Raw genomic sequence first — 24,999 nt, forward strand, 5'->3', positions numbered from 1 at the left:
GTAGCCGAAATATATATCGTAAATGAGCCACCACGAACCAGAATCCCTGATGTGTGAAAATAGTCCTCAACAAAGCTACCAATGCCTGGCAGTTGGCAGTAATTTTATGAAATTTTCCACAATTCATATCTTTATTCAGTATCAAATCACTCGGTTATCAGAGTTTTGCGTTTAATAACCGCGACTCAATTTCCCTGTATCGACTATCTTGGAATAAACCGCATTTCTATTCCACACGGTAATCTTTATTGGTCATGCTCTCTATGATCTCTGTAATTTCCTCTATATACCTTTTTTCATTACGTATCGAACAATTTCTGAAACCACGAAAGAGCATAATAAAAATTAGATGAAATCAAAAAGTTTGTTTAAAAAAATTTTTTTTTTTTTTGTTTGAAGAGAAATGAGAAATATTTTTGAAATATTCTATCTGAAATATTTTTTATTCTTTATTCTATAAAAAATCACATAGTTTTCGTCGTTGGATCTTTTAGATTTAATAGTTATGTTTAAGTTTCAAAGCTCATTTCTACAATTCATTTCTTTCTACTGCTGCGCGATACCATACGCGCCTAAAGCGACAACTTTTGTGAAATTTTAAATCGCGCGATAGATGTGGTTATCTATTATGAATTGTAACAAAAGTGCCTTGATTATTTTATCATAATTATACACGTAATCAACAACGTGACTCCTACAAAAATATCTGATTGAATCTACAATCGAATATCTCAAGATATTCGATGGAGATTCGGTAACTATACGTTGACATGATGACAAATCGAGTGAGTTATCGACGAATTTATGAACAAAGTCCGTCCAGTTTCCTCAAATTTATTGTTAATATTTGTCTTCTTCTCGCATTTACATGATTTTTCTGAAGTGATAAATAGAAGTTTCTTCGTCTAACTTTCTTAAATTTCTAAAAATAACCAACTCTCTATGAAAAGACGATTTCCATATGTAAGTCATCAAAGCCGTCCTAAATTCTATATCAGATGTACCAGAGGTTCCATAATAAATTCTTGTTCGAATGAAAACTTATTCGTCATTCGAATAAGATTATACCTGTCATTGGTATCAAAAAACCACATCGATCACGCTAGGTTTCCATTCAACCATAATTTCTCTATGGTCAAGTTAAGTTTCGGGATACTATCCCCAGTGATTCACTTGAGAAAAGAAGGGGATTCATCTCACCCCTCTCTATTCTAGTTCCCTAGATATGCGCGCGTCCATTTCACCACGTTTCCGCTTCGGCGCTATACCTACGTCATTCGCCATTTTCCAATTAGAACGTCAGCACGTTGACTTCCTTTTTTTCCCACCAGAAACATTCCCTGGTACACGTGATTTCGGTCAGTGAACTTGTCGCGAACTTTTCCGATATTTTCCTCTAGTTGTATACGGCAATTACACTCTAAACATGTGCCAATTCCACAGGTTTATGTAATGCTACAATTTTCTTATATTTTTCTTTCCACAATTATCTTCGAACGTTGAGTTTTTCTGTATAAATAAACTTGACTGATAGAGTTTGTCGAGTCGTGATATTTTTCTCTACAATCGAAATTTTCTATAATAATATCTATCCTCTGATTTTACGTTTGGTGTGTCGTCTTTTTTTTATTAAGCATGCCAGAGCCAATTGAATTAATATTATTATCCTATCTATAATCTGTAACTTGGAAATTCATTAATAATATTAGTTAAATTATTCTGCAAAAAGGTGCAGACAAATTTCGTAAGTTTTTGGATTTCCCATAAATACATAAAAATTGGCAATTTAGTTATAAGATATCTATAGTATAGTTGTCGAAAGGAATTCGAAAGACTCGATACAGGTTAGTTCGCTAATGGTCAGAAAGTAGCAGTAAAGTTAACCAAACGTCACCATCAAATTCTACGTGTTTGTGTATGTAAAATATAATAAACGGGATATTCTTTTATTACTTCGGGTCCACTCTAAGAAAGTATTCGATACTAAAAAGAGACAATAAAAAAGGTTCACATAAACGTACGACCTACTTATCCTTGTCATTGGGTTATAGCTACTTTGTGGTTCCGTTGGTCCTCCTTGAGTAACTGAGCCTGAATAACTGAGCTTACTGAACCGTATGCAATTAATTCTTAAACTATAAAGAGAGAGATGTAAGAATTAATAATCTGTGTAACATTCACGAGTATGTTCAAGATCATATTAGGTTAGGAAGAATATGCATGAGTGTGTGTACAAGCTTCTAAGTTGATGTTATTATCCCGATATTAGCACTGCATACTCTCAAAGGTCAATTGGAAATAATAAAAATAAACGTTATTTTCAAATACATTATCTTCTGTATCACAGATGAAAATAGAACAGGGAATCGCAATGATCTACATGAAAATTAGAAATATCCAATTACAATGATTAACGTACAGATACGTTATAAAATTAAAAATACTTTTGGGATGTTGTATCTTAAAGAAAATGCATATTATAAAAATATTATGATTTGGCTGATAGTTCCTCAGGAAGTTTTTTTTAAATCATATTAAGTTCCTATATAATTGTTATGAAATTTTCTAAATTTGATTAGCAAGCTATATTGATGAAATTCTATATTTAACTTTTACTGTATTTATCTCATTAAATTTAACCCAGTAAATAAACAAGTAAACAAAAAATCTTGTTCGGGGAAGGAAGGAAAGGAAGAAAAAGTCTCGTCCGTCGGGAGTAAACAGTCAAAGTCAACTCTTTTCATGACTCTTCGTTCGATCTTTCTTCCTTCCTTGTCGTATTCCTTGGAAGAGAGACAGATTACAGTGCGCGTAATCCTCCGGTCGCATCGATAAGAGGTGCCCATCGTTGAGTCGAATGCTTTTACCCCCATCATCGTGCCAGCGCCTCGAGCAATATATAAATGCACCAGCGATTGACAGAACGTACAGTTCACGTTTCAGCGTCTCTTACGCTCCTTTTACGCGTGTACACCTAGGCCACTAGTGGACACGTGACCGCGTACGCCACGTGCTTCGGCCGAAAAGACACGTGTGCTAACTTACGCCTAACCACCCGTCATTATGGAATTCATCGGTAATTTTCTACTTTGTAAATTCGATGTTCTCAGTTATAAGCCGGGCTCCTCTACCTCGTTCGTTGGTTTTTGGCTTCTATTGTTATTGTCGGTCGGATTTGGTGAGTTAACGGGAGCGGTTGATAAACCAGAAACGGTGTTGCTGGATTTTCTCTCAAAACCCTTCGCACCCTCCGATGGTGCATCAGAAGAGTGTCTCCGGGACAGCGCCCTTTACTTGAAGGAGCTCAGTCAGTACACGCCGTGGGCTCTTCAGAGTAAGTCCAATTTGTTAGTTTTTTTACTTATCTCAATTTCTTGTGTTTCATTCTGTCTAATGATTTTGTTTAACAATCTAATGATTTAATTGACATTGTTAGGGTTAATTCTAATGTTCCAGTTTTATATATGTATAACAGGCTTGATTCCAACATAACTCTTAAAACAAATGTATTTTGTACGCCTAGTTTTTATGAGTTAAAAATAGATGACTAATCGTTGAAAATAATAGAAAAACAATAGTGACTCATATAGGGAAGGGCATTAGATTTGATCCCAATCTTTTAAGAGAACGTTGAAACACATCATTCAGAGATCTTTGCCTTAAGAAAAAGTTTTACTAACTGTTCTATCAATACTTCAGGACATTAACGATTTAATGATTGCCTAAAATAATACGGGAAATGAAATCGATTCGTGTATCTATCGACATTTATCAATAATAGATTGATAAGCGTATGCTAAATGTACACATCATTATCGTTACATTCACTGCGTATTATCGGTTTTGCTCATCAATGACGATTAATGTAAATCTCGAAGCTCCAAAGTTCCCATAAATTCGGGGAGGGACTACGTAAGAAGCTAAGGCGGGATTTTTGTAAGGGTAAAATGCGTGCGCAGGATGTGTTGCGCGCGCATGCACTCGATGCTTTCTACTAAATATGTACAACATCCGCACATTTCACAAGGCTTGCCATAGAAGAGCGATGCATCGTCTTGCAGTAACCCTATAAAATTTAACATTCTTTTATTTCAAATATTGACTGTGACTCAATCACTTCTGAATCGGTACTGAAGCGCGCACGATGGCGGCTATGTTGGGAACGTTTTTAGACCTCCGAAATGGACAAGAATTGACAGAAATCGCCATTCATCAATAGTATTTATTTGATTAATTTAGTAATTATTTATTTAGGTAAAAGGATGACAATTATTTTACTTTTAATTGAATTACAATGACAATAATAGCTTATAGTAGATGACACTACTAAGTAACATAAAATTCTATAGAAGAATTACTTATAACGTAATATAAAGGTAACTTTACTAATTATTAAATATCACTAATCTTCATTGATTATAACTAATATCTTCTCATTTATTTATTCCATGAATATAGAGTGAAAACTACGTGAAAATCACAACAGTAATCGATGGTAGATAACACTGTTCGATAAACACAAATAAATATCACTAATTACATGTAATTTAAGGTTACGTAAGCGATTTCTAATTCTGGAAGAAGCTAAATTATGGAAATGAAGTAACGAATAACGAAAGTTAGTAGCAAGTTTATGAATTTGAGTGAGTGATTAATTTACATAATCAGGCAAGAAAATCATGTACATTTCGTAGTAGTTCAAATGTAATATGGAAGATTAAAACACGTAAATTTTGCACAACATGGAACGAGGAATAAGTTAAAATGGATTAAATGTAGTTTGATACAGCAATGCAATGTACAATATACAATATGCAAAGCGAATAAAACAAAATTTAAAAAGTGTAGTGAGATTTTCAAATTACATGACCTTATAAGGACGAAGTTTTGATTGGTACATAGTATGTATTTATATATTTACAAGTATCATGATTAATTTTTGATCTCCTTTAAGTATCGAATGAATTCGAAAGGAGATCGAGAAACTGGATCGAGACGACTCTCTTTCTTTCTCCTTTCAATCGAGGTGCAACAGGTCGTTCACCTGCAGCGAATATGTTTCAATTTAAGAATTAGACAGACATTTTGTCCATATGTCACTTTTTCTTCAATCTACAAAGGATGAACGATTCTTTCTGACAATTAGAAAAGAAAGAAATCGAGTGTCTAGACCGAGTGAAAGGAGCCTGGGCGGATGACCAATGTTGTTTCGATAGAAAAATTAAGGGGATTCCCTCGAATTAGAAATGTTATTTCGAAACCCAGACACTAATCATTCAGCCAAACGATTTCAAATGTGTCTTTCGTTCAAATTGGGTATATTGCTAATTACATTTATTTGTGATAAAGAATAAATTTTTCAAATTAAGTTTTTTTGTACGATTGAACTACGATAATATTTATATTTGACTTAAAATTGTGAAATTGTGAAAAAGGAGTCTATAACTTATAACTTGTAAAATTATTAATATTAATAATTAATAACTTATTGTGCAAGATTCCAGGTATGCCATGAATCAAAAGAATCACTAAAATACTAAATAATCTGACGATAGTTCTCATGATAATTGTTAGTCAATATTTAAACTTGACCTTAAGTTGCTGCCAGTAGACATGGGACAGGCACGTAATCGCTACAACATCATTATAACAAATGGCGTTACGTAAAGTGATCATTGTTGAATCACGTAATTGCCATAAAGAAAGAAACTCAATTAATTTTAGATAGCAATTAATCATTTCTCCCGGTTCGTCACGGTCAACGTCGATAATTGCCATATTTTCCGCACTTCTGTTTTTCGTACCTTTCATGAAAATGTCACAAAATTTGTCTCTATAAATTATTTGTGTACAGAATATATCAATCATTAATTCAGCTGGTAATGAAAAATGAAAAATTAATGTAGCGGTGTTTACATCTTTGATTGTAATTCAATTAATGAAATCGATATAACATAAGGAAATTATGCCGAGAAATTAAAACAATACATTGTATGATGAAAAACAATGTTTGTTAGTCTTATTTTCATGTCGACTTAATTATGCTGCGCTTCGCTGACCCGTAAATTCATTAATACAAAGATAAGCTAAAAATTTTCGCAGATGATAATGTCCTCAAAAGATCGCATTAATTACATAATCAGACATAATGCGTTGCGTTGATATTCGTTACATGTTGTATGACATCTCATGTTGTATAACGTACAAATTTATTTCCATACAACTATTTCATTATATAAGTCATTTTTTTGTTAGTTTCTCTTTCTATTTCCATATTTACAAAATTCCATTCATAGAATTAAATGTAGTAAATTATTTTTAAATGACAATAAAATTTTCAACCTACTTAGTACATTCCTACTTTCTTAGATTTCTGGGTTTCTCTATTTTATTCCGTTATATCAACATTTTGTATATGACTCTTGTATGATAATTTACCAATTAATAATAGTAGTGAATTGACGAGTTACGAATTGTTGGTTGTAGATTTTGTAAATAATTTGTAAATAAGTAGCTATGACGCAAACTAACTTATTGATATTCGTAACTTTTAACCTAAGGCTTGTAAAATTTCATTAGTAATATTAGTTAAATTGTGCAAGAAAGTTAAAATCTAATGGGGTGCAAAAATAAATGACCATGAAAATCGTGTTGCTGCAACGTCTTGGAGATTAACAAAATCATCCTTGAGCAATATATGAACATTGATGATGGATGCTCGGAATCTGAATTCGATGATACAATGTTGATATTGACGTGAAGCGGGAGCAAAGAAAAGATGATGAATCTATCGCGATTACAATTACGTCATAACATTGCACGTTTATTTACAGATCTTCGTAAGTCACTTTATTTTCGCGATGTCGAAGTCGACTGGAAGAACTGTAAGATAACCTCATATGTCCGTAACACATGTTTTAATGGAGGATTTGTTAGGCGTGTGAGAAAGATAGTTATATTTTGATCAATTTACCTGAACCAATTCTTTGATAAATTAGTCCTTCACTAATCCCCCTCTAATCCTCATAATCTCCTATTACTAATCTCGAAATAAAAAATTTCTACAAACCAACACAATCTAAATCGCTTACCTCCAAATTAATCGTCCGTCAAATTATTGATGTAATTAAACTATCAGTAACGACCGCAACAAAGAATAATCAGATCCGATTGCGCAATATCGACAATAATAGTTATTATTAGTTCACGTAACAGATGACAGTACATTTCTGTTTTCCCAGTCAGGACTTCGACCTAAACAAAGAAAATGCACGTAATGTTTATAGGCTTAAGTCACGTCGTATGGTATCGTTACGCATTTTTCTATCTTACAACCTTGTATTTATCTCTGCAACAAACTACTTTGAATGCTTTTCAAAACATATATCTTGATAAAAATCAAATTAAAAGAGAATTCCGTTTCCTCATCTACTACGACTGTTGCTATATTGCTACAATTTTCAAAAATAAGCTAGTGAATAAAATTCTCATGTTTATTAATAATGGTAATAAAAGGTATTACTTCTTTCTAAATTCTAACTTCTTTTTAAATTCTTACCTTTGTCTTAATCACAGAATCCTATGATTTTGTATTTCAAGATCTCACATAATTATCGGCGAATCTGTTAAGACGTTAAGTGGTGTTAACCTGTGATTAAGTTTGTACAGAAATGGTAGTTACTAGTGACGTCATCTGGCGAAATGTTAGTGAACTATCGAGGACTCATAGAAGGAAATGTAGAGGATGAAGAAAGGGAATTGAATGAGGAAAAAGAAGTGTTTCTGAACGTCGGTGAATTGGAATGTGCGTCATGAGGCGAACACAAACTGGGTCACGAAGGAATAACGTCTGTGGCGATGACCGTCCTTGTGTATCAAAGCTGGTCTTTTTGCTCACTGACCGATGATCGATCAATCTTTTCTCTTTCCGATCCATTCTTAGACTTTTCTTACACGATAGTGCTTAGTACACATGTACTTATAAATAAGAATTGTTGAGAATATTGAGCTTTATCTATTATTGTCATTATTATTTTATTCTTACCGACTGGTTTCCTAAAACTGATTTTTATCTTAACAAACTGAAAATTGTTTTTATGTGAAGCTTCGTTCTAAGCATAATTGATTATACTTTTTTTCAATTTAATGTTCATTAGTGATATTATAGCTGCATTGTTTGCCAACTCTGATACCATTATCTGTGGTATCACAACTAGAAAACGTCATTTTGCCGCACCATTTAAAGATTCCGATATCATTATCCATTAATGATACTGTAAAAAAGAATCTTTATTTTGACACGTTGTTTCTTGATTATGATGTTCATTAATAACACGCACTATTGTTCAAGATTTAATGTAATAGTTCTTTTTCTTTAGAAAAAATTTGTTGTAAAAAATTTTCATTCTAATTTCATATATAATCATAAACAAAGAGACATAATGTAGGCGCATATTCCATTGAGTTTAAGGTTATCTGTTTAAAATACCATATCATTTTGACACACGTTTCACTGATTACTGTTATCCAATTGCAGAGTCTGTGAAATTTTAATGAATCTCTTGCGTACCTTCTTTACTCTTATTCGTTTATGGCGCTACCACCAAACGGCTAACGGTTCGAAGCACTGTTTCAATAGCTCTGATACGACTACTGGCACGTTCTAATGTTATTATTACATCGCCATAGCCGATGAATCATTTCTTGTGTTCTCTTAACGGAAAATATTTGCCTAATATTCAAAAGAGAATTTTTTCAATAATTTCATCTATTAATTGAATATGAAGATTTCTGAATTGTAACCTCGAGATTGACAGCATTGACATTTATCATTTTGTTACCTTGACAAATATTACCTTGACATATGTAACTTGATTCTCGATTTTTTATGCGAGTTCTTTCGCAAAAACATTTTCGATTGCCTTCTGAATCGGCATCTGGTAATATTCATTTCGTAGAATCAAAGAAAGAATGATTGACCTGTTAAAAGATGAGGAAACGAAAAAAAATCTTTCATCAAAATCAATATTAAAAATCTTTCATCATGCGAGAGCTTCATCATGGTCACTGACTAAAATAAAGAACTATTAAATACGATAAAATGGCAGAGATGTTAAATTATCATGATACGAAGTAGTAAGTAGAGATTCTTCGAAAAGAATTTTTTATCTGAAGCTTCAATTTAGTGATATGTATGTTAACTAAAAGATATAAAAGGAACAAAGTGAATTCTTTGTAATTTAAAATCATAGCTTCGATACTACTTAGGTATACATACTTTTTAAGGTTATTATCGTTTGAGATCATAAAATATCTCTTAGAGCTTTTCTTAAGCTTTTACAACGCCATTGACCGAACAAACTTCTATTTTCCAACGAAGAAGAGGAAAATGTGCGTACGTTTGAAACGCAATAGATCCGGCACGCATAAAGACGCATACATATGGCATACAGTGGCGCATTGAAGACGTAAAATTGCAAGGATCTGCCATGTCAAATGTCAGTCGTAGCTCGCGTTCACGATTATCTGGGAAATTTTCCGCAAGAATCGCTCGAAAAAGAATACTTCTCACAGCGATACTGAGAACGTGGCTCAGCTGTCATCGATGAAGTATCGATGGGGAAGCAAATGAACTCGCGACCTTAGAATGCTAATTCATTGTAAATACGCGCTTAAACAATCAGCCTATTCCCGAGATGCTATTAACCCTTGTCGCTTCTAAGAAAAATATAATTGTTTCTCTAATTTCTTTCCGCAGTTTCTTGCTAGAGTTGCAAATAAGAACGTTCTTCTTATTATTGTATAGTTCAATGAACTAGAAATTTTTTAAAAAACTAAAAAAATTTTTTTAAATATTCTATTTTTTATATCTGGGTCCGGATAAAATATCTAAAATAAAAATAAAAATCGCTTCAGAGTCACATGTAAATATATTTCAATAGTTTTATATGTTTAATAATTTTAAATATTTCAAATATTTTATATTAATTTTAAATGTCTTATAATTTTTTCGACATATCTTAAAATTCTTTTACTTCAGATCAAAGTTTCTTATTTCTATAACATAATCCACTATACTTTGCTCGATCTTTTTGTCTTTCATAACCTTACTCTCTTACATCACGAATTTTTCGTCAAAAGACATTCCTCGTAATAAGAGAAACAAAAGTTTACTCACGAACAATAAAATTACAACGATTCATCGAAATTTGCGGTTGAAGGTTACTAATAGAATCTGTTGAATGAACTATCTTCAAGGTTCTGCGAAAGGTAAAAGACACAGCTGTGTGGATTTCTTTGAAGCTGACGCGTTTACTGACGGAAAATTTTCATCAAAAGATCCTTTAAAATATACATGTAGTCACTGTTAATTTGCATCATAATTTAGATTAAAGAAATATAACTAGATAATAAGCGGAAGTGCTTGAGTTTTAGTATATTATAATTGAGGCATTCATAATAAAAATGACCCTTGTTTATATATATGGCTTTTTCGGAAAAACGAAAGAATACTTTAGTATCTTTAATTTCTGTTCCGTACATTTCAATTTTTTGCAACGAAATATTCATCATTGATAAGGGTCGCTGTTATCAGCCCTTTAATTGTAATTAAACTGGAGTTGAACAAGTCATATAACAATAGATACTTTTACATTGATATATTGCAATGGCATATATGGAATATGAGTAGAGGTAAATGTCTTCTGTGAATAGTGTGTTTTTCTCACGAGAAAAAACAGCGAGAATTTTGCGACTTCAGCTTTGCGCAACGTCTCTGAGCTGATTACTTTATGTAACATGACATATGTTTACACGCTACGAACGTGTGTTGTGTATATCGATGCACTTCGTTTAGATAAATGACACTGTATAATCGTATAACTCGCATAACGGTTGTTTGCGAGTAGCCGGCATGTCCTCGCTATCGAACATCAATGAAAAATCCGCTCTATCGCGTAACTTTTTCTTCCTTTTATCCCTATCGGCCGACCTGTTTCGCAATTCACGCGTTACCCACACTGATTACAGTTCCCGTGTGTTTCTCGGCTATCTTACTTCCGTGTAAGAGAGGTGTCGACATTGAGTTTGCTATAATAGTTTTAATTCTCTCACAGATACACACATGTGCTAATGATGAAAAATTTCTTAGATGGAATTGAAAGGTAAAGTTAAGAATAAAAAAGTACGTTTTGGAAAATAGTGTAGGAATTGCTATTTTCACGATTTTTTTTAATAATTGTAATTTGGAGGTTAAGATTAGCACGATTGTTGTAGATGTAAATTATATAAATAAATTGCAAATCTTTATGTTAAAACGTATTTTTAACTTAAAAAATTGATTTTCAACTGATCAATCACTAATTTCAAAACGTGTAATTAAACGGTAAAGCGTATAAAAGTTGTAACAGAATATTTTGTCTAATAATAAAAACAAATTAACAGACGTTAACGCCCTTGTTTCAAGTAATTGTGGGCAAGAGTAGTTCAAAAGAAGCATGATTGCATTTGATCTCACACGTGTCTCGATTTTATCATACATACACATGTGATAGGTTATAGTAAATACCTCCGGACTTCCAGGTGTATCTCCGTGGTAATACGATGTGCTTCTTCATAATTGAGGTTATTCACTTTATGTACTTTGTTTCATAATTTTCAACGCATATTTGTTTTTTTCTTCCGAATTTACATATACATTTATTTTTTCCACAGTCTACCATGTGGTACAACAATTCAAATGTACATTTCGACATATTAATCAACCAATTCTCAATTTATACATCAGTGAATGTAGATAAAAATAAAATGAATGCAAATTAGAACATTTAATTTCTGGTAGTCAAATTATGTTTGCTTTTCAAAGATCTGTAGTGAATACGAGATTGCATTCTGTTTACCAACTTTAAAATGAATATTGGCGGCGAAGATGAGCATGCACTCGTATGGCAGTAATTTATCGAGAGAATCACAACGTATCTACTAACCATTTAAGTAGATGAAACGTGGGATGTACACCTTGATTTCGAAACGCGTTTGAGAATGAATAGATATTGGATAAAGCGCTATTGTCAGATGGAAAAAAATGCACAATTAAAATAGTACACGCGAAAGACAAACAAACGATTAATAAGTGATGAGTGTTACTAGAGAAAGAAACCTGTTACAGGCATGTCCTCTAACAGAATCACGTTTCACGACATATATTAATAAGATAGTTGATAATTTACGGTTATTCATTTAAACTTAAGATTTGTTTATCCGTCTAATGTTATGCAGTAAAGAAACACATTTAACTAATTCCTCACGTCAACGCAACCTTTCAAAACGAAAAATTCGAATAATTTTAAATAATATATCAGGTTGTAGAAATTCCTAAAAATTATGAAATAACATGAAAATATAAGCGATGAAGATATTATCTAAAGGATTAAACGAAACGAAAGATGTTATGAAGAAGACGATGTAAATATACATCATTAGCGTTCATACGTATATAGAAATACACAATTATAACATTAATGGTAATCAGATAGCGTGAAATACAAAAATTTATTTTGTGCTATATTTAGCAGATAAAACAATCTAACATTAATGGTAATCAGATAGCGTGAAATACAAAAATTTATTTTGTGCTATATTTAGCAGATGAAACAAATCTTCTTCCTAAGTTCCATTTTTTTAAACTTATTTATAGAAATATGAACGAGTACAACTATTTCACTGATAGCATATGAAAAACACAAGAAAATGTAGAAAAAGAAAATTTGAAAAAAGAAAAGAATACAGAGAAAAATACAAGGGGCTTTCTGTGGATTCTAGTGTACGACGCCTCTGTGAAAATTCCACTGGGTATAATCACGGGCAATTACCAGCAGTTAGGCAATTACGACGAGTGTCTACAAGTGAAAAGCAAATACGGATTCACCGGGAAGGCGTGCAGTGCCACGGTGAATTTCGAAATCGCCAAGGACAACGGTAAACCACACCAGCCTGATATGGGTGATCTGCTTCTGAATATAGCCGTCGCCTCGGTGAGTAAAATACTAGTTCTAGTCTATTAATTCTTGCAGAGAAAAATTAATTTTTGAACGTTTAGAAAATATATGTAAAATAATTCATTTCAGTTTCCTTTTTAAGTTGAAGTTAGGAAAATTTTAGCATGAAAAATTATATATAATTAATAAAAATTAAATTAATTAAAATTAAATATTATTAAACAAAAGTTATAAGAGTGGGAATGTTTTTTTCTGTCAAAAATTAACTGAAGTAATCGGAATTTATTACTGGATATATTGCAAACGCTCAATCAAGTTATGACCAAGATTTCGCAATTACGTCGTGTTTCTGAAATTACTCCAAAAAATGTTATGTAATTCTCGGTAGCATGAAACATACCATATTGAGGCTGCTTTTGAAGAAATTCGCCCGTGGAAAAAGATATATGTACTTATTTATTTATTGATCAAAAAGCATCTTTATAAATAGAATACCTCTTTAGTAAATTTTTTTAGCAGAATATATTAATTTACATTATTCGTGTAAGTACAATTATTATGATATACATTGTCTAAAAGTCTTTTCGTAGTTGAGTTATTAATGTATAATTAATAATGAGTGTGGCTTGCATTGACACGACATGAAGCGATAACGAGTGATTAATTTGAAACTAAAATGAAATTAATGATTTTAAAGTCACATATGTATATGAATATGTTATAATTATTTAGACGAAGGCTGCCCAAATTTTTATGGGTCGAGACCCATTTGCGAAAACGGTAATTTTTCTCCAAGATTAAACGAAATGTAATTGCTGTCAAAAAAGAGTTGATTGATAAGCAATTCAAAACTAATTTGATATAAATCTGCGAGTTGAGAGAAACTAGACTTAGTTAGTTAGTTAGGCAAGATTGACTGACAATTTTTAATGAGTAAAACTCAAGAATTTCTTAAGAAATAAATGTGTAAACTACTCTCATATTTTAATATTTAACACTTTGGGAACCCATGATCTAGAATCTAAATGACAAACAACAGGTAGCAAACAAATTTTCGAAAATCTAGAATAAAGTTTAAAAAATGATACCAAGACAATAATATCAGACTCTATTCTTCACCACGATAACACGCAACTTTGATTCATTTAACAGTTTATCGGTCATTGCTCGAAAGCGTTATCATTATTCGATCTTAATCATTATCGTTATCGTACCATTCAGCGTCTATCACATCGAGATTACCGATCTTCAAGTTGGAAGTACTGCTATCAGCAATATTTAATGGGTTTCTCAGGTTTATCAAACAGATCCAAATTTTCGTTTAATCATGAGATCTCCTAACCACTCTTGTTTCGTGTCTCATATCTCAAAGAGTTAAGAATGGCAGCCAAATGAGAAGTTATTTTTATTCTCCTTCACTTACTCCATTGCAATAAAATATTCGTTCTGTTTGATTCAGGGATATACGAAATGGAAATCGGGACGTTCAGTGAACTACAAGTGGATGTGGTGCGTTCCATCGAGTTGCAACCACACAGAAATCCAGGAGGCGCTCGAGCTTGGCCTCGACCCTCTGAAGGTGGAGGAACGCGTAGATATGGTGATAAAGGTATCGTGTCGCACCGCAGAAATGGATCGGCCGATCTTCGACGTAACTGACTGGGTTTACATGTAGGTAGATCTGCGCATATTATCGTGTTCCAACACGCGGCGCGGCAGTTTTCGCAGTAACTTAAGACCGTGGTGGCATCGTTGTTTGCTCGCTGCTTCGAGGGCAAGGCTGAACGCGTGCATTGCACGGCAAACTTCTCAATTAGAATTTTATCTCTGTTACGTAAAAGTACCGTAACTTTTATTGTTTACGGTATTGACTCAAGGTATGCTTATCGGACCTTTCTCAGAATAATATTGAATTAGGATAATCGAGAAATAAAATGTATGATTATTATAAACCATAAATATTTTTACAATGCATTTAGGAAATTTTAGCTATCTTGGATTTCGATGATTTTTTACTATGTTAACCCGGGCACCATTCTAAACAATTTTTTCCTATACATGTAACCGCCGTTCGGCCTTAGTTTCCGAGATATTCGCAAAAAACTGTTGATACTACTACACTCGGTGAATTCTGCTTACAATTGTGCATCGGTAATAACGTACGCGTTAGTATTGGTCGTCGGCTGCCTCGTAGCGGCCGAGTTAAAAAGCCAAACCTAATTCTTATCTTTTATTTATTTGTAGTATACATAAACGAAGTCTGGATGAGCTTGGCTATCCTACGGATTCTTCGTATTACAGCTTTATGCACAATTGCTTACTAAAAATAATTACCTTTAACGGTCTGGTGATAGATAATAACATAATTACAATACATATTGAACTTTATATTTTATTGTTATTATCTGAAATAGGAAACCATCTTAGCCATGATATCGAAGGATTTAATTGTTCGATTCTCAAAATCGTGTTCTCGTCGGATCAAACTTTTGAAGATATTTCTTCCAGTCTTGTACGTGCAGTTGTGAATGATTATTTAGATTCGTAAAATATGGTACAAAGATAAAGAGATCAATGGCTGATGAATGTAAAGTAATGTAAACGGATCGACAAGCGGCGAACGAAGAGGCGAACATGTCGGCTATACTTGTAACTATGTAGCTGTGTCACAGATACACACATGTGGGCAGAATTCACTGTAGTGGTATCGACTCACTTTCTGAATATCTGAAAAACCAAAGGCGTCCAGCGGTAACATGCAAAGAAATAAATTGTTTGTTCCAGGACATAGTTTCTTAAAAAAAAAAGAGATAACATATTTAGAAATGTTAATTATTAATAACTAAATAACTAAATATTTAAAAAAATGAGCAAGTATTTGGTTCAAAATGAAGATAATTAGAAAATAAAATTATGTGCCAAATTAAAACTCGATAATCTTTGCTAAAAGATTAATTTAGATTAGAAAAGATTAGAAAAGATTAAAGATAAATTTAGCTTTGTAATAGTTTACAAATTGTACAAATTCAGAATTCTATATTTTTTTCATAATTTTGCAGAAACAACTTTAATTTCTTTTATTATTATTAAATTAACATAATTAAGATTAAAGATCGTGCAAATAATGTTTTTATATATACGTATACCTATCCACCTGTTCCGTGACTTGCACGTTAATATGGGTCATATCAAATTTCAGATCGATCCTGACGATATTCGTGGTAATCATAATTGCCAGCACGAGTTACGACATCGCTAAACAAGGCCATCTGAGTACATTGAACCGAAAAGGTGAGTTGTGTTCGTTCTGTTACGTAAATGAAAATTCACTGCAAATTCATCATTTGATCGCTTTATCTTGTTGTTATTACGATTCCAGAAGAAGGAACTCAGGAAAAGATCGGTTGCGAGATTGCATCGCATATGACCGATAAAGATTCTTGATCGCGCGATAAAGATCAGTGTTAAGGACACTTTATTTGTCTTGCATAAGAGCTTTATCGATGCTCTTGTTGATTGATAAGTGTCGATTTCCGATATTCTTTTAATCTTCTTCATACTTTGTAAAAAAATGAAATAAATAGAACTGGATGCAGTGAAATAATTGAATTAAGCTTTAAATTTATGTATTTATTTATTTATTATATGCAAATAACGTTGCACACTATGTATGTTTAGATAAAAGACATGTTCTTCTAACTTCGTTCTCCATCTACACGAATGGAAAAAATTTGTTGAAAACGGACAGACACCGTGATTCAATCAAATGCCTTGATGGATTGCGCTATATCAGTATTTGTTGGATCATTTATGGTCACACTCATTATATAGAGGTGGTTGGTGTTAAAATGAACTTGAGCGAAATTCCACAGGTAAAAAGATTATAAATGTTCTATTGATGTCTAAATTGAAAAACAAAAATTATATGACGTAATCATATACAAGTATATAATAAATTTAAAATACGCCAACTAATTTTATAATTTTCAACAAATTAATGTCTTATCTTCCAAGATGCATACAAATTGGGCCAACATGTTAGTACTCAATGCAAATATCATCACCGACACGTTTTTCCTTATAAGTGGAGTTCTAATGGCATACACGGTCCTAAGAAAAAGCGAGAAAAATTCACAAGGCTATTTCGACGTAATTGGCCTCTATCTCCACCGTTATTTAAGATTAACCCCGGCATACGCCATGATGATCGGATTTTATGCCACCTTGTTTTACAAAGTTGGCTCAGGCCCTTATTGGGATCAATGGGTCGGAGCTAATAGAGATTATTGTCAAGAAAACTGGTGGATCAACCTGCTCTACTTGAATAATTATATCAATCTATCTAGAATTGTAAGTGAAGTTTAGTAATGATGCAATTACTGTGTGTACACTTTCTAATGGAACAACGAATAGTTATTTATAGAAGAATTTTTTGTATTCTGCATGAAGCGCATACTACCATGTACTTTAGATCGATTTGAATTATTTAACTGATCGATCTTTTTATCGAAGTATGTTGTTTAATAATGGAAGATTGAAACTTAAAATTTGTTATTGCATGTTGCCGTTGAACTACAAATTTCAAAGAAAATTCTATCGCATTTAGATACGATGTTCACGTTTTTTACTGAATTCAATTTTTAATCTTTTTATTCGTTTCTTGAACCTCCAATGTTCTTAATCTCAATTACGAAGAAATGTATTTGCTTGTTATCTGGCATAGCTCCCTAAGTATGTTGCATGACAGATAATTACTTTGAACTAAGCACTCGAGCATTTTGTAACAAAATGTATTATTACATTTTATTTAATCACTTATCGTACTACCATTTAATAAATATTCTTATTTCGAGTTGTTTATAATAAAAAAATGTTACACGCGAGAAATTTAGAAATAGCTTGTCCAATAATTGCTTATTTCTTACTTCTGTTTTTAGTGCATGTCTCAGTCTTGGTATCTGGCGACCGATATGCAACTCGTCTGGCTGTCACCGATCTTCTTGTATCCTATGCTCAAGTTCACGCGAAAAATCTTCTTCTGGCTCGTTTTCGCGTTAGGCCTAATTATCTCCATTCTAATACCGTTCCTAATAACATTCAGTCTCAGGCTTAGTGGAACTATGCTCTATTACAAGGAGTGAGTGTAGATATTTGCCTTTTTCACTGTCTTCCTGTTTTCTACATGGCGTCCACGAAAAGTTGCACCGAATTTTTTAAATAGATCTTACATATTACAATGAAGAAAATAATCAGTAAATATTTGTGTATAAAAATCATTTACTTTTATTTTAACGAATATTACATGCCTTTAAAGTTTCACAGAATCTTTTCGGAACGTCTTGTATCTCTCTTTTCTTTTCATCTTGTTACTATGCCGCGCCGTATTGTACCGTCTGATTTATTCCACACACGACTACTTTTTACTTTGAAATAGATATTCCACTGCGTCCTTTCTTTGTCATATTCAAATTTCGAACGTTTGATAGTCATTCTCAGTACTTTAATATTATTGATACTTTTAAATTTACAAAATATTATTTGATATATAAAATATATTTTGATAGATCTGTAAACATCGATAAAACGATTCAGGGGATATTAAGTATTCATAATACGCCATTCAAGATTATCTTACTGAAACCAAAATTAAAATTAAACGAGTGGACCATTAATTTAATCTTCATATTTTTTGTTTTTGTTAGTAACACGGACGTGGCCAATGTTTTCATACAAATTTACACAAAAGTTTACAACAGATACGGATCTTATATTATTGGTCTGGCACTTGGTTACTTGTTGCATCAGAATCGATCAAGAGTTGTAAAGATTCGTTATGTAAGTATATCAAGTTCTTCTACTTAATAAGTATAATTGCATAATTTTATCATGGAACTTTATCAAACTTGAATGGGTGTTGTTTGGAATCTACAGTTAAATAATATCTTGTGTTTCTATTTATTTAAATATCTATTTAATTTATTATTTTTTAATAAACTTTTTAAGTATTATCCTTAGTTTATTTTGTATTCTTAGCATTTTGTTAAAACTTTTCATAAATTTACTTGGCCCAACTTAAATGTCGTTTTCTTCATTTAGAAATGAAGGAAGAAGAATATTACGCTGAAATGAAGAGAAAGTGATCGTGACATATGAAATGTGTGTTCATCAAAGATAGTAGCAAAATACATTTGAACGTTTTTTTCATAATCGACATTTTTTAATTAAATCTAAATGATTTTCTGCAGATATACGTGATTTTCGGTTGGCTGGTAGCGGCAGTTTGCGGTTCATTCATATTCATATGTCCTCGGTGGATGTACTTCGACGACTACTCTTATAACGAATTAGAAGCCAGTTTTTATGCAGGTTTCCACAGACAAATTTTTGCTCTTTCTATTTCTTGGCTCATCTTTTGCTGCGTTCATGGCTACGGTGGTAAGATTTAATTTTGTATTAATCTTTTATTTAAACAGAACATGACTCATTTAGTAAGAATATAAGTGCATGGCAAGTGCGATAGCGAAAATTTATGCGAAGAAACATATGCATGAAACTTCATTTCCTCCTACTTCTTACACATATTTTGAGATATTAATTGTTAATTATTAGTAATTATAAAAACAAAATACGGGATAAATATATTCATGTGATTATAGAGATATCAATTGTACTTTTCTTTTGTGCAAGGTTTTGTGGAACAATTTCTGTCGTGGAAGGGTTGGGTTCCCTTCAGTAAGTTAACTTACAGCGCTTACCTGTGCCATTATGTATTTCTCTTAGTAGAAGCTGGATCAGTTCGAACTCCGGGCATAATTTCAACAATGGCAATTGTAAGTAATCTGAACTTTAAATGCATTAAAATAGATCTGTTCTTAACTTTATATTTACCAAGCTCTTAACTTTGATGTAATTTATGTTTGAACTTGGATTAATTTAAAATCCAACTTTTAAATACTATAAAAGATTTTCAAAGATCGTAAAAAAATTAAACTCAAGGCCAAATCAAATTTTAAATTATTGCAACTATCTTCCTAAGTTCACTTTATACGCAAGCAATTAATTATTTATCGAAACTTGCAGCTTCGCAGTTTCTTCAGCAACGTCTGCCTCACGGTACTGCTTTCTGTGCTTTGGACACTGTGCTTCGAGATGCCTTTTATGACGTTAGATCATACCTTTCTTTCTCACCGTCAAAGACAATCAAAATCCTTGAACATAAACCAAGGAAAAATATTCGGTTCTATCGATTCTAGTAAAGAGATCTATCGTTCCACGGAAGAGTCTTCTGCTGCAATTACGCAGGATTGTGAAGGCACCTTTAACCAAAAGTCCAATAAAAACAGCATATATGATCAGGATTTAAAATCTGACGACAAAGATGACAAGTGTCCATTCATCTATGTAATTAAAGCTGAAGACAACGATTCATGGGCACAGTTGAGAAATGTTCATCAAAATAATGCTTTTGACGAAGACTCGGATCAACCGTCGAAATCTAGAACAAAGGAAAGAATGGATTGTTGTTACGAGTCGATCGTAAACGAGGAGTTCATAAGGAAAGAAGGATCCAGGGAATTGGATCAGGCCACCAGTAGTTGATCGACAATTTACCAATGTAATATCGAATCAGCTTGCTGGTCAAGCGTTTATAAGCGAATAGAGGCGAGATTGGGAAACGTCTTTAAGGAATTATATAATCGATATAGTGATATCTATTCGTTGATTCAGGTACCCCTGTAGATAGTGAGTGAGAGCCATATCGTAGTTTTTCTTTGAATATTCGTCTGTTGCAAAGTATTTTGTGTATTTCTTAGTCGTTATTAAGGAATATCGTCAGGTATGTGGTGTGACTTAAGAAATAAAGATTCTTCGTACGATGATAAATTAAGACTTCGTATGATTTAATGATAAGTTTAGTGGTTTTTATCAAGTGAATCTTTGAGAACTATTTAGTGCATTATTTTAACACCACATTTTAATAATACATTACAATATTACATTTTAATATTACTTTGTTCTGGAATGTTGGGATTAGATGGACAACTTGGGACCATATTTGACATACTTTGTCTATTTCATTCCAAACATTGCACCAAATTTCATATAAGTGGACTCATTATAGAAAATAATTTGTTATCGTACGGAGGATCATCTTTTTTATAATTATATATTATTTGACTCCATTGTGTACTTATAGATTCAGTTCGAAGTGCTTCTCACAATCCGATGTTGATCCATCGGCATGAAAATAATAATTTAATATGAACGGGTAAAGGTTAGTTAAGAAATAAAGGTACAAATTAGCTGTGAGAAATCATCGACTATCATTAAGTGTAATTAAGAGATGTTTTCTCGATGGCCAGTTTATAAAAAGAAATAGAACTTTTACAAAAATAAAAAGCCAGTAAGGTTACTTTTCATTATGCTTTATAGTTCAAATCGAAAGTGTACGTATTACATTCAAAATTCGGAAATCTAGCCAAATCAGTGAATACCGTAATTATGTATTCCAATTTCGCTAATGTTATCTAATTCAATATTTTATTAAGTATACTAATAATATTGCTTAATAACGAACAATGGTCTTTTATATGGTTGTCGTTAATTCAGGACGTTAAGATCAATTTTAACAAATTCAGTTAACCTGTTATCCAATATTTATAAAACATATACTATTTAAGTCAGATATTATACATACTATTAACTTTTAACTTTTAGTCAGTAAAATTAGACAATACAGTACAAAGTACAGTATTACAACTAATATTAAATACTCTAATTATAGATTATATTATGACCAGGAATTAAGGAAAGAATAAACTTGTTAGATCGCTTTCGTTTTGTTAAAATATTTCTTCCTCCATGCTCAACTTTCCTACACATAAAGTATACAATAATTAAAAGCTAATTACCGATATTCTTTAATACCAATGTCGATATTTTTTAATGATGTTTGTTATATTGATATTTTATAATATATATATATCTAGAATATCTTGTTGTTTAGTACCTATATTGTTTATGAAGAAAAAAAGATGAATTATTTAATGCATAAAATAATTATTCTTCATTTTTCCTTTTCAATATTTCCTAAATTGTTTGAATTATTTTCTGATATATAAATACATAAATATAATCTATGATATTAGGGCGACAAAATAACAGGAAAATAGGTCAGGATAATTTCTAGTTACTGCAACATTAGCCTCAGTTCGTGTCACTGTTTACTTAGGTCTAAGTCTTTAACTAATGCTTTTGCCTCGCTTAACGTTTCTATACGAATACATTCTTTTCATTCTTCTAACGCGATCCACGAGAAATAACAAGTAAGCCGAGAAGAGAATGAACTGTTTGTTTTATCCGTGGAAGAAATTGATACCTTACGACTTGCAATGTAGAAAATGCGTCCTTTTGAGAAATCAATTTTTTTCTTATTCCTCTTTCTGCGTAAAGACATTAAATTTTCACGAAGAAAAATAAAAATTATTATAGAATGTAAATCTAGAATTTATATTTCAGAGATATATATAATAAAAGATAAGGCGATTTCCATCATCGAGTAATACAATGAAAATTGAGTCAAAGGAAGGTTATTGGAATTGTTATGAAATATATGTACATATTGGTTAAGCGACAATGAATATGTGGGAATTTGATGACATCATTAACGGAAAACGTTTCAAGGGTTGCAAGTGCAGTTGCAACACGTGCTTAAAGCGCCCTTGGGACGTTCGTCCTTCCGTGGGAAAATCAACCCCATATTTTCGGTCAAGTATTTAAAAAGGCATCTGCGTGCTTTGCAGATGATTAACAACTTGGGTAGGCAATTGAAGAAGCCTCACAACTTCCATAAGGAAGAGAAGAAAGCTCTTAAGAAATGTTCTTCTTTCTTTTTAGGTTATACATAAGTATTTACGCATGCATTTACTAGGCTAGGTTAAATTTAGGTTACCAAATATACATTAATGTTAGCTCAATTATCTTAATATGAGATAAAAGAATCCATTAATCTATAGAAATTATAATTTCGCCATGCCAGCTGTTAATGTGTTAAAGTCCTTTGCCAATAATCTAATTAATACAGTCCATCAACAATAGAGCCATCTACATTGATAGTATCATATCCAACCGCCAGCACAACCCCTATGTAGGATGGAATGCATTTAGTTATTACGCAGTGCGGAGGAGTGGATGGCAGGCGTGATTCGTGATTGCGTAAATTGGGGTTAGGTTCTAGTAGTCGGTGGAAACGGTAGACGCCCCGTTGTGAGAAATACAGGGAGTGGATTTCAGTGCTGGACCGTCATCCACGTGTGGTCGACATCTGCGAGAGCCCATCGTTTTTCCGCAATGAACTAACGCAACGGCGAAACATTTGTCCCCTCTATTCTTCTCGTAAACGACATTTATGTCCCTGCCAATATAGTCTGGTTTCCATACTAGTTTCCATACACAGCATTCAACCGTTCTTTCCACGCTTCGTTAGCATGCACAATGAACTGGTAAAATAAGAAAGAAGCTTTGAAACACGGTAGTTACGAGTATCGAGAATTTTTGGGGAACGGAAAGTGACTTGTGATTTTTGAATGATATAGAAACAGTTTTAGGAATTGTTATGTATACAGTATTCTATTTCTTTATTCCTATTGTCTGCATGTATGATATTTGATGTAATTCGTTCTTCAGTTTTTAAATTAACAAGACTTTATAATCAAATTATTACAAATATTTTTTTATCTTCTTTTCTATATTAAATTCAGATTGGAATTTTGATTAGATGCTAATAAAAGTCTAGAGTCTCTAGAATTACAGTAATACGATGATTAATGATACAATGATAAGGTAATTAGAATAAGATAAACTACATATTACCTCATTAATGCGTAATGATAGATTATGTTACCAGCCTTATGGTGTAGGGGATAGAATTAAGTGAATTAAGCGATTGAATGAAAAGAAAAAGAAATATTTCCTAAATTCTTTCCGAGTTATCTAAATAAAAGAAAAAAGAAGATGCAAATTTCTTTCTCAATTTTTCAGTTTCCTAGAATCAAACATACTATGAATTCTTATAATCCAAGTTACAGTACCACGCCAAAAGAATTTACTTATAATTCTCAACGAGAATTGATTGTAAATAGTCTACAAAAAAAAAAAAAAAAAAAAAAAAATTTCAGTTTAAGAAGTCGTAGTGTAAAGTAAATTTTGTATATCTAACTTCCGTTTGGTGTTTCAAGTTTCAAAGACATAAAGTCGAATTCCAGACCAACGTTTTTCACATTGTGAGTTAGACAGTCTCCAATTTCCTGGACACCGATCCCTACATTTAAAGAAACTGTGACTCTTTCTGCGATATCGACGGGATCCCGTGATGAGTCTGGCGCCGACCTCCTTCGTTGAGTTAAGGAAACCAAAGAAATGAAAGAAAACCGTCTTCTTCGAGACAACTTAACCTGTGTCACGCGCCACCAAGGAAAGACAATCTGCGCAACAAATGGTAACCCGAAGCTCGAGGGCGCATATTGCTGAGCTCACTGAGACCGCATCTGTGACCCTAAAGGTTAGGTTAGAATACAATAAATCTGTTCTGTCTTTGTAATCGACCATCGAGCTTCCTGGGCAAAAAGGAAACACAACTTGGCTGAATATCTGGTATCCATGTACATCCTTCTTTTGGAAAAATCTGCGAACAATAAGTAATGAATGCATGATAAAACAAATAAAGAATTGAAGGATAGAAAGAGTAATGTCGATGCGTGGTAAGAATGCAACAATTCATCTGTATTGTTGTAAAAATCTGTAGATGAATTAATTGATGAAATAAATTTGAAGGTAGAGTTAAAAAGGAGAAGGTAGAGTCAAGACCGCATGGCGATTAAAAATTTTCAATATTAAGAAATGTTTTTTTTTATCTTATTAATTTAACTATATCTTATTTATATTCATCCTGTCACAAATTTTATATCCCAGTTTTATTTAAAAAGCAATCATCCAAATTATGGTC

At 32.4% G+C, this 24,999-nt stretch overlaps 1 protein-coding gene and 1 long non-coding RNA gene across 4 annotated transcripts; one reads left to right on the forward strand and one right to left on the reverse strand.

The window, feature by feature from the left end:
• The first annotated feature begins 2,906 nt into the window (after positions 1-2,906).
• LOC126915672 (nose resistant to fluoxetine protein 6-like) lies at positions 2,907-21,831 on the forward strand. Of its 2 annotated transcripts, none has more exons than XM_050720543.1 (11): positions 2,907-3,334; positions 12,820-13,031; positions 14,455-14,666; positions 16,195-16,286; positions 16,674-16,867; positions 17,010-17,345; positions 17,933-18,132; positions 18,698-18,830; positions 19,241-19,430; positions 19,683-19,825; positions 20,076-21,831. In XM_050720543.1, exons 1-11 carry the CDS (start codon positions 3,064-3,066, stop codon positions 20,592-20,594), a joined length of 2,502 nt encoding a protein of 833 aa, XP_050576500.1. In that variant the 5' UTR covers positions 2,907-3,063; the 3' UTR covers positions 20,595-21,831. The 2 variants fall into 2 exon arrangements, with proteins under 2 accessions (XP_050576500.1, XP_050576502.1); XM_050720545.1 differs by lacking the exon at positions 2,907-3,334 and adding an exon at positions 10,894-11,162.
• On the reverse strand, positions 5,912-8,726 carry LOC126915673 (uncharacterized). 2 transcript variants are annotated; one of them, XR_007710290.1, is made up of 3 exons: positions 8,570-8,726; positions 7,336-8,273; positions 5,912-7,254 (listed from the first exon to the last, which is right to left on the reverse strand). It is a non-coding gene; the product is annotated as an uncharacterized LOC126915673 (long non-coding RNA). The 2 variants fall into 2 exon arrangements; XR_007710289.1 differs by having other exon boundaries at positions 7,336-8,726.
• Positions 21,832-24,999: the final 3,168 nt, after the last annotated feature.

This window comes from Bombus affinis, chromosome 4 (assembly GCF_024516045.1).
Source record: "Bombus affinis isolate iyBomAffi1 chromosome 4, iyBomAffi1.2, whole genome shotgun sequence".
NCBI lineage: Eukaryota > Metazoa > Arthropoda > Insecta > Hymenoptera > Apidae > Bombus > Bombus affinis.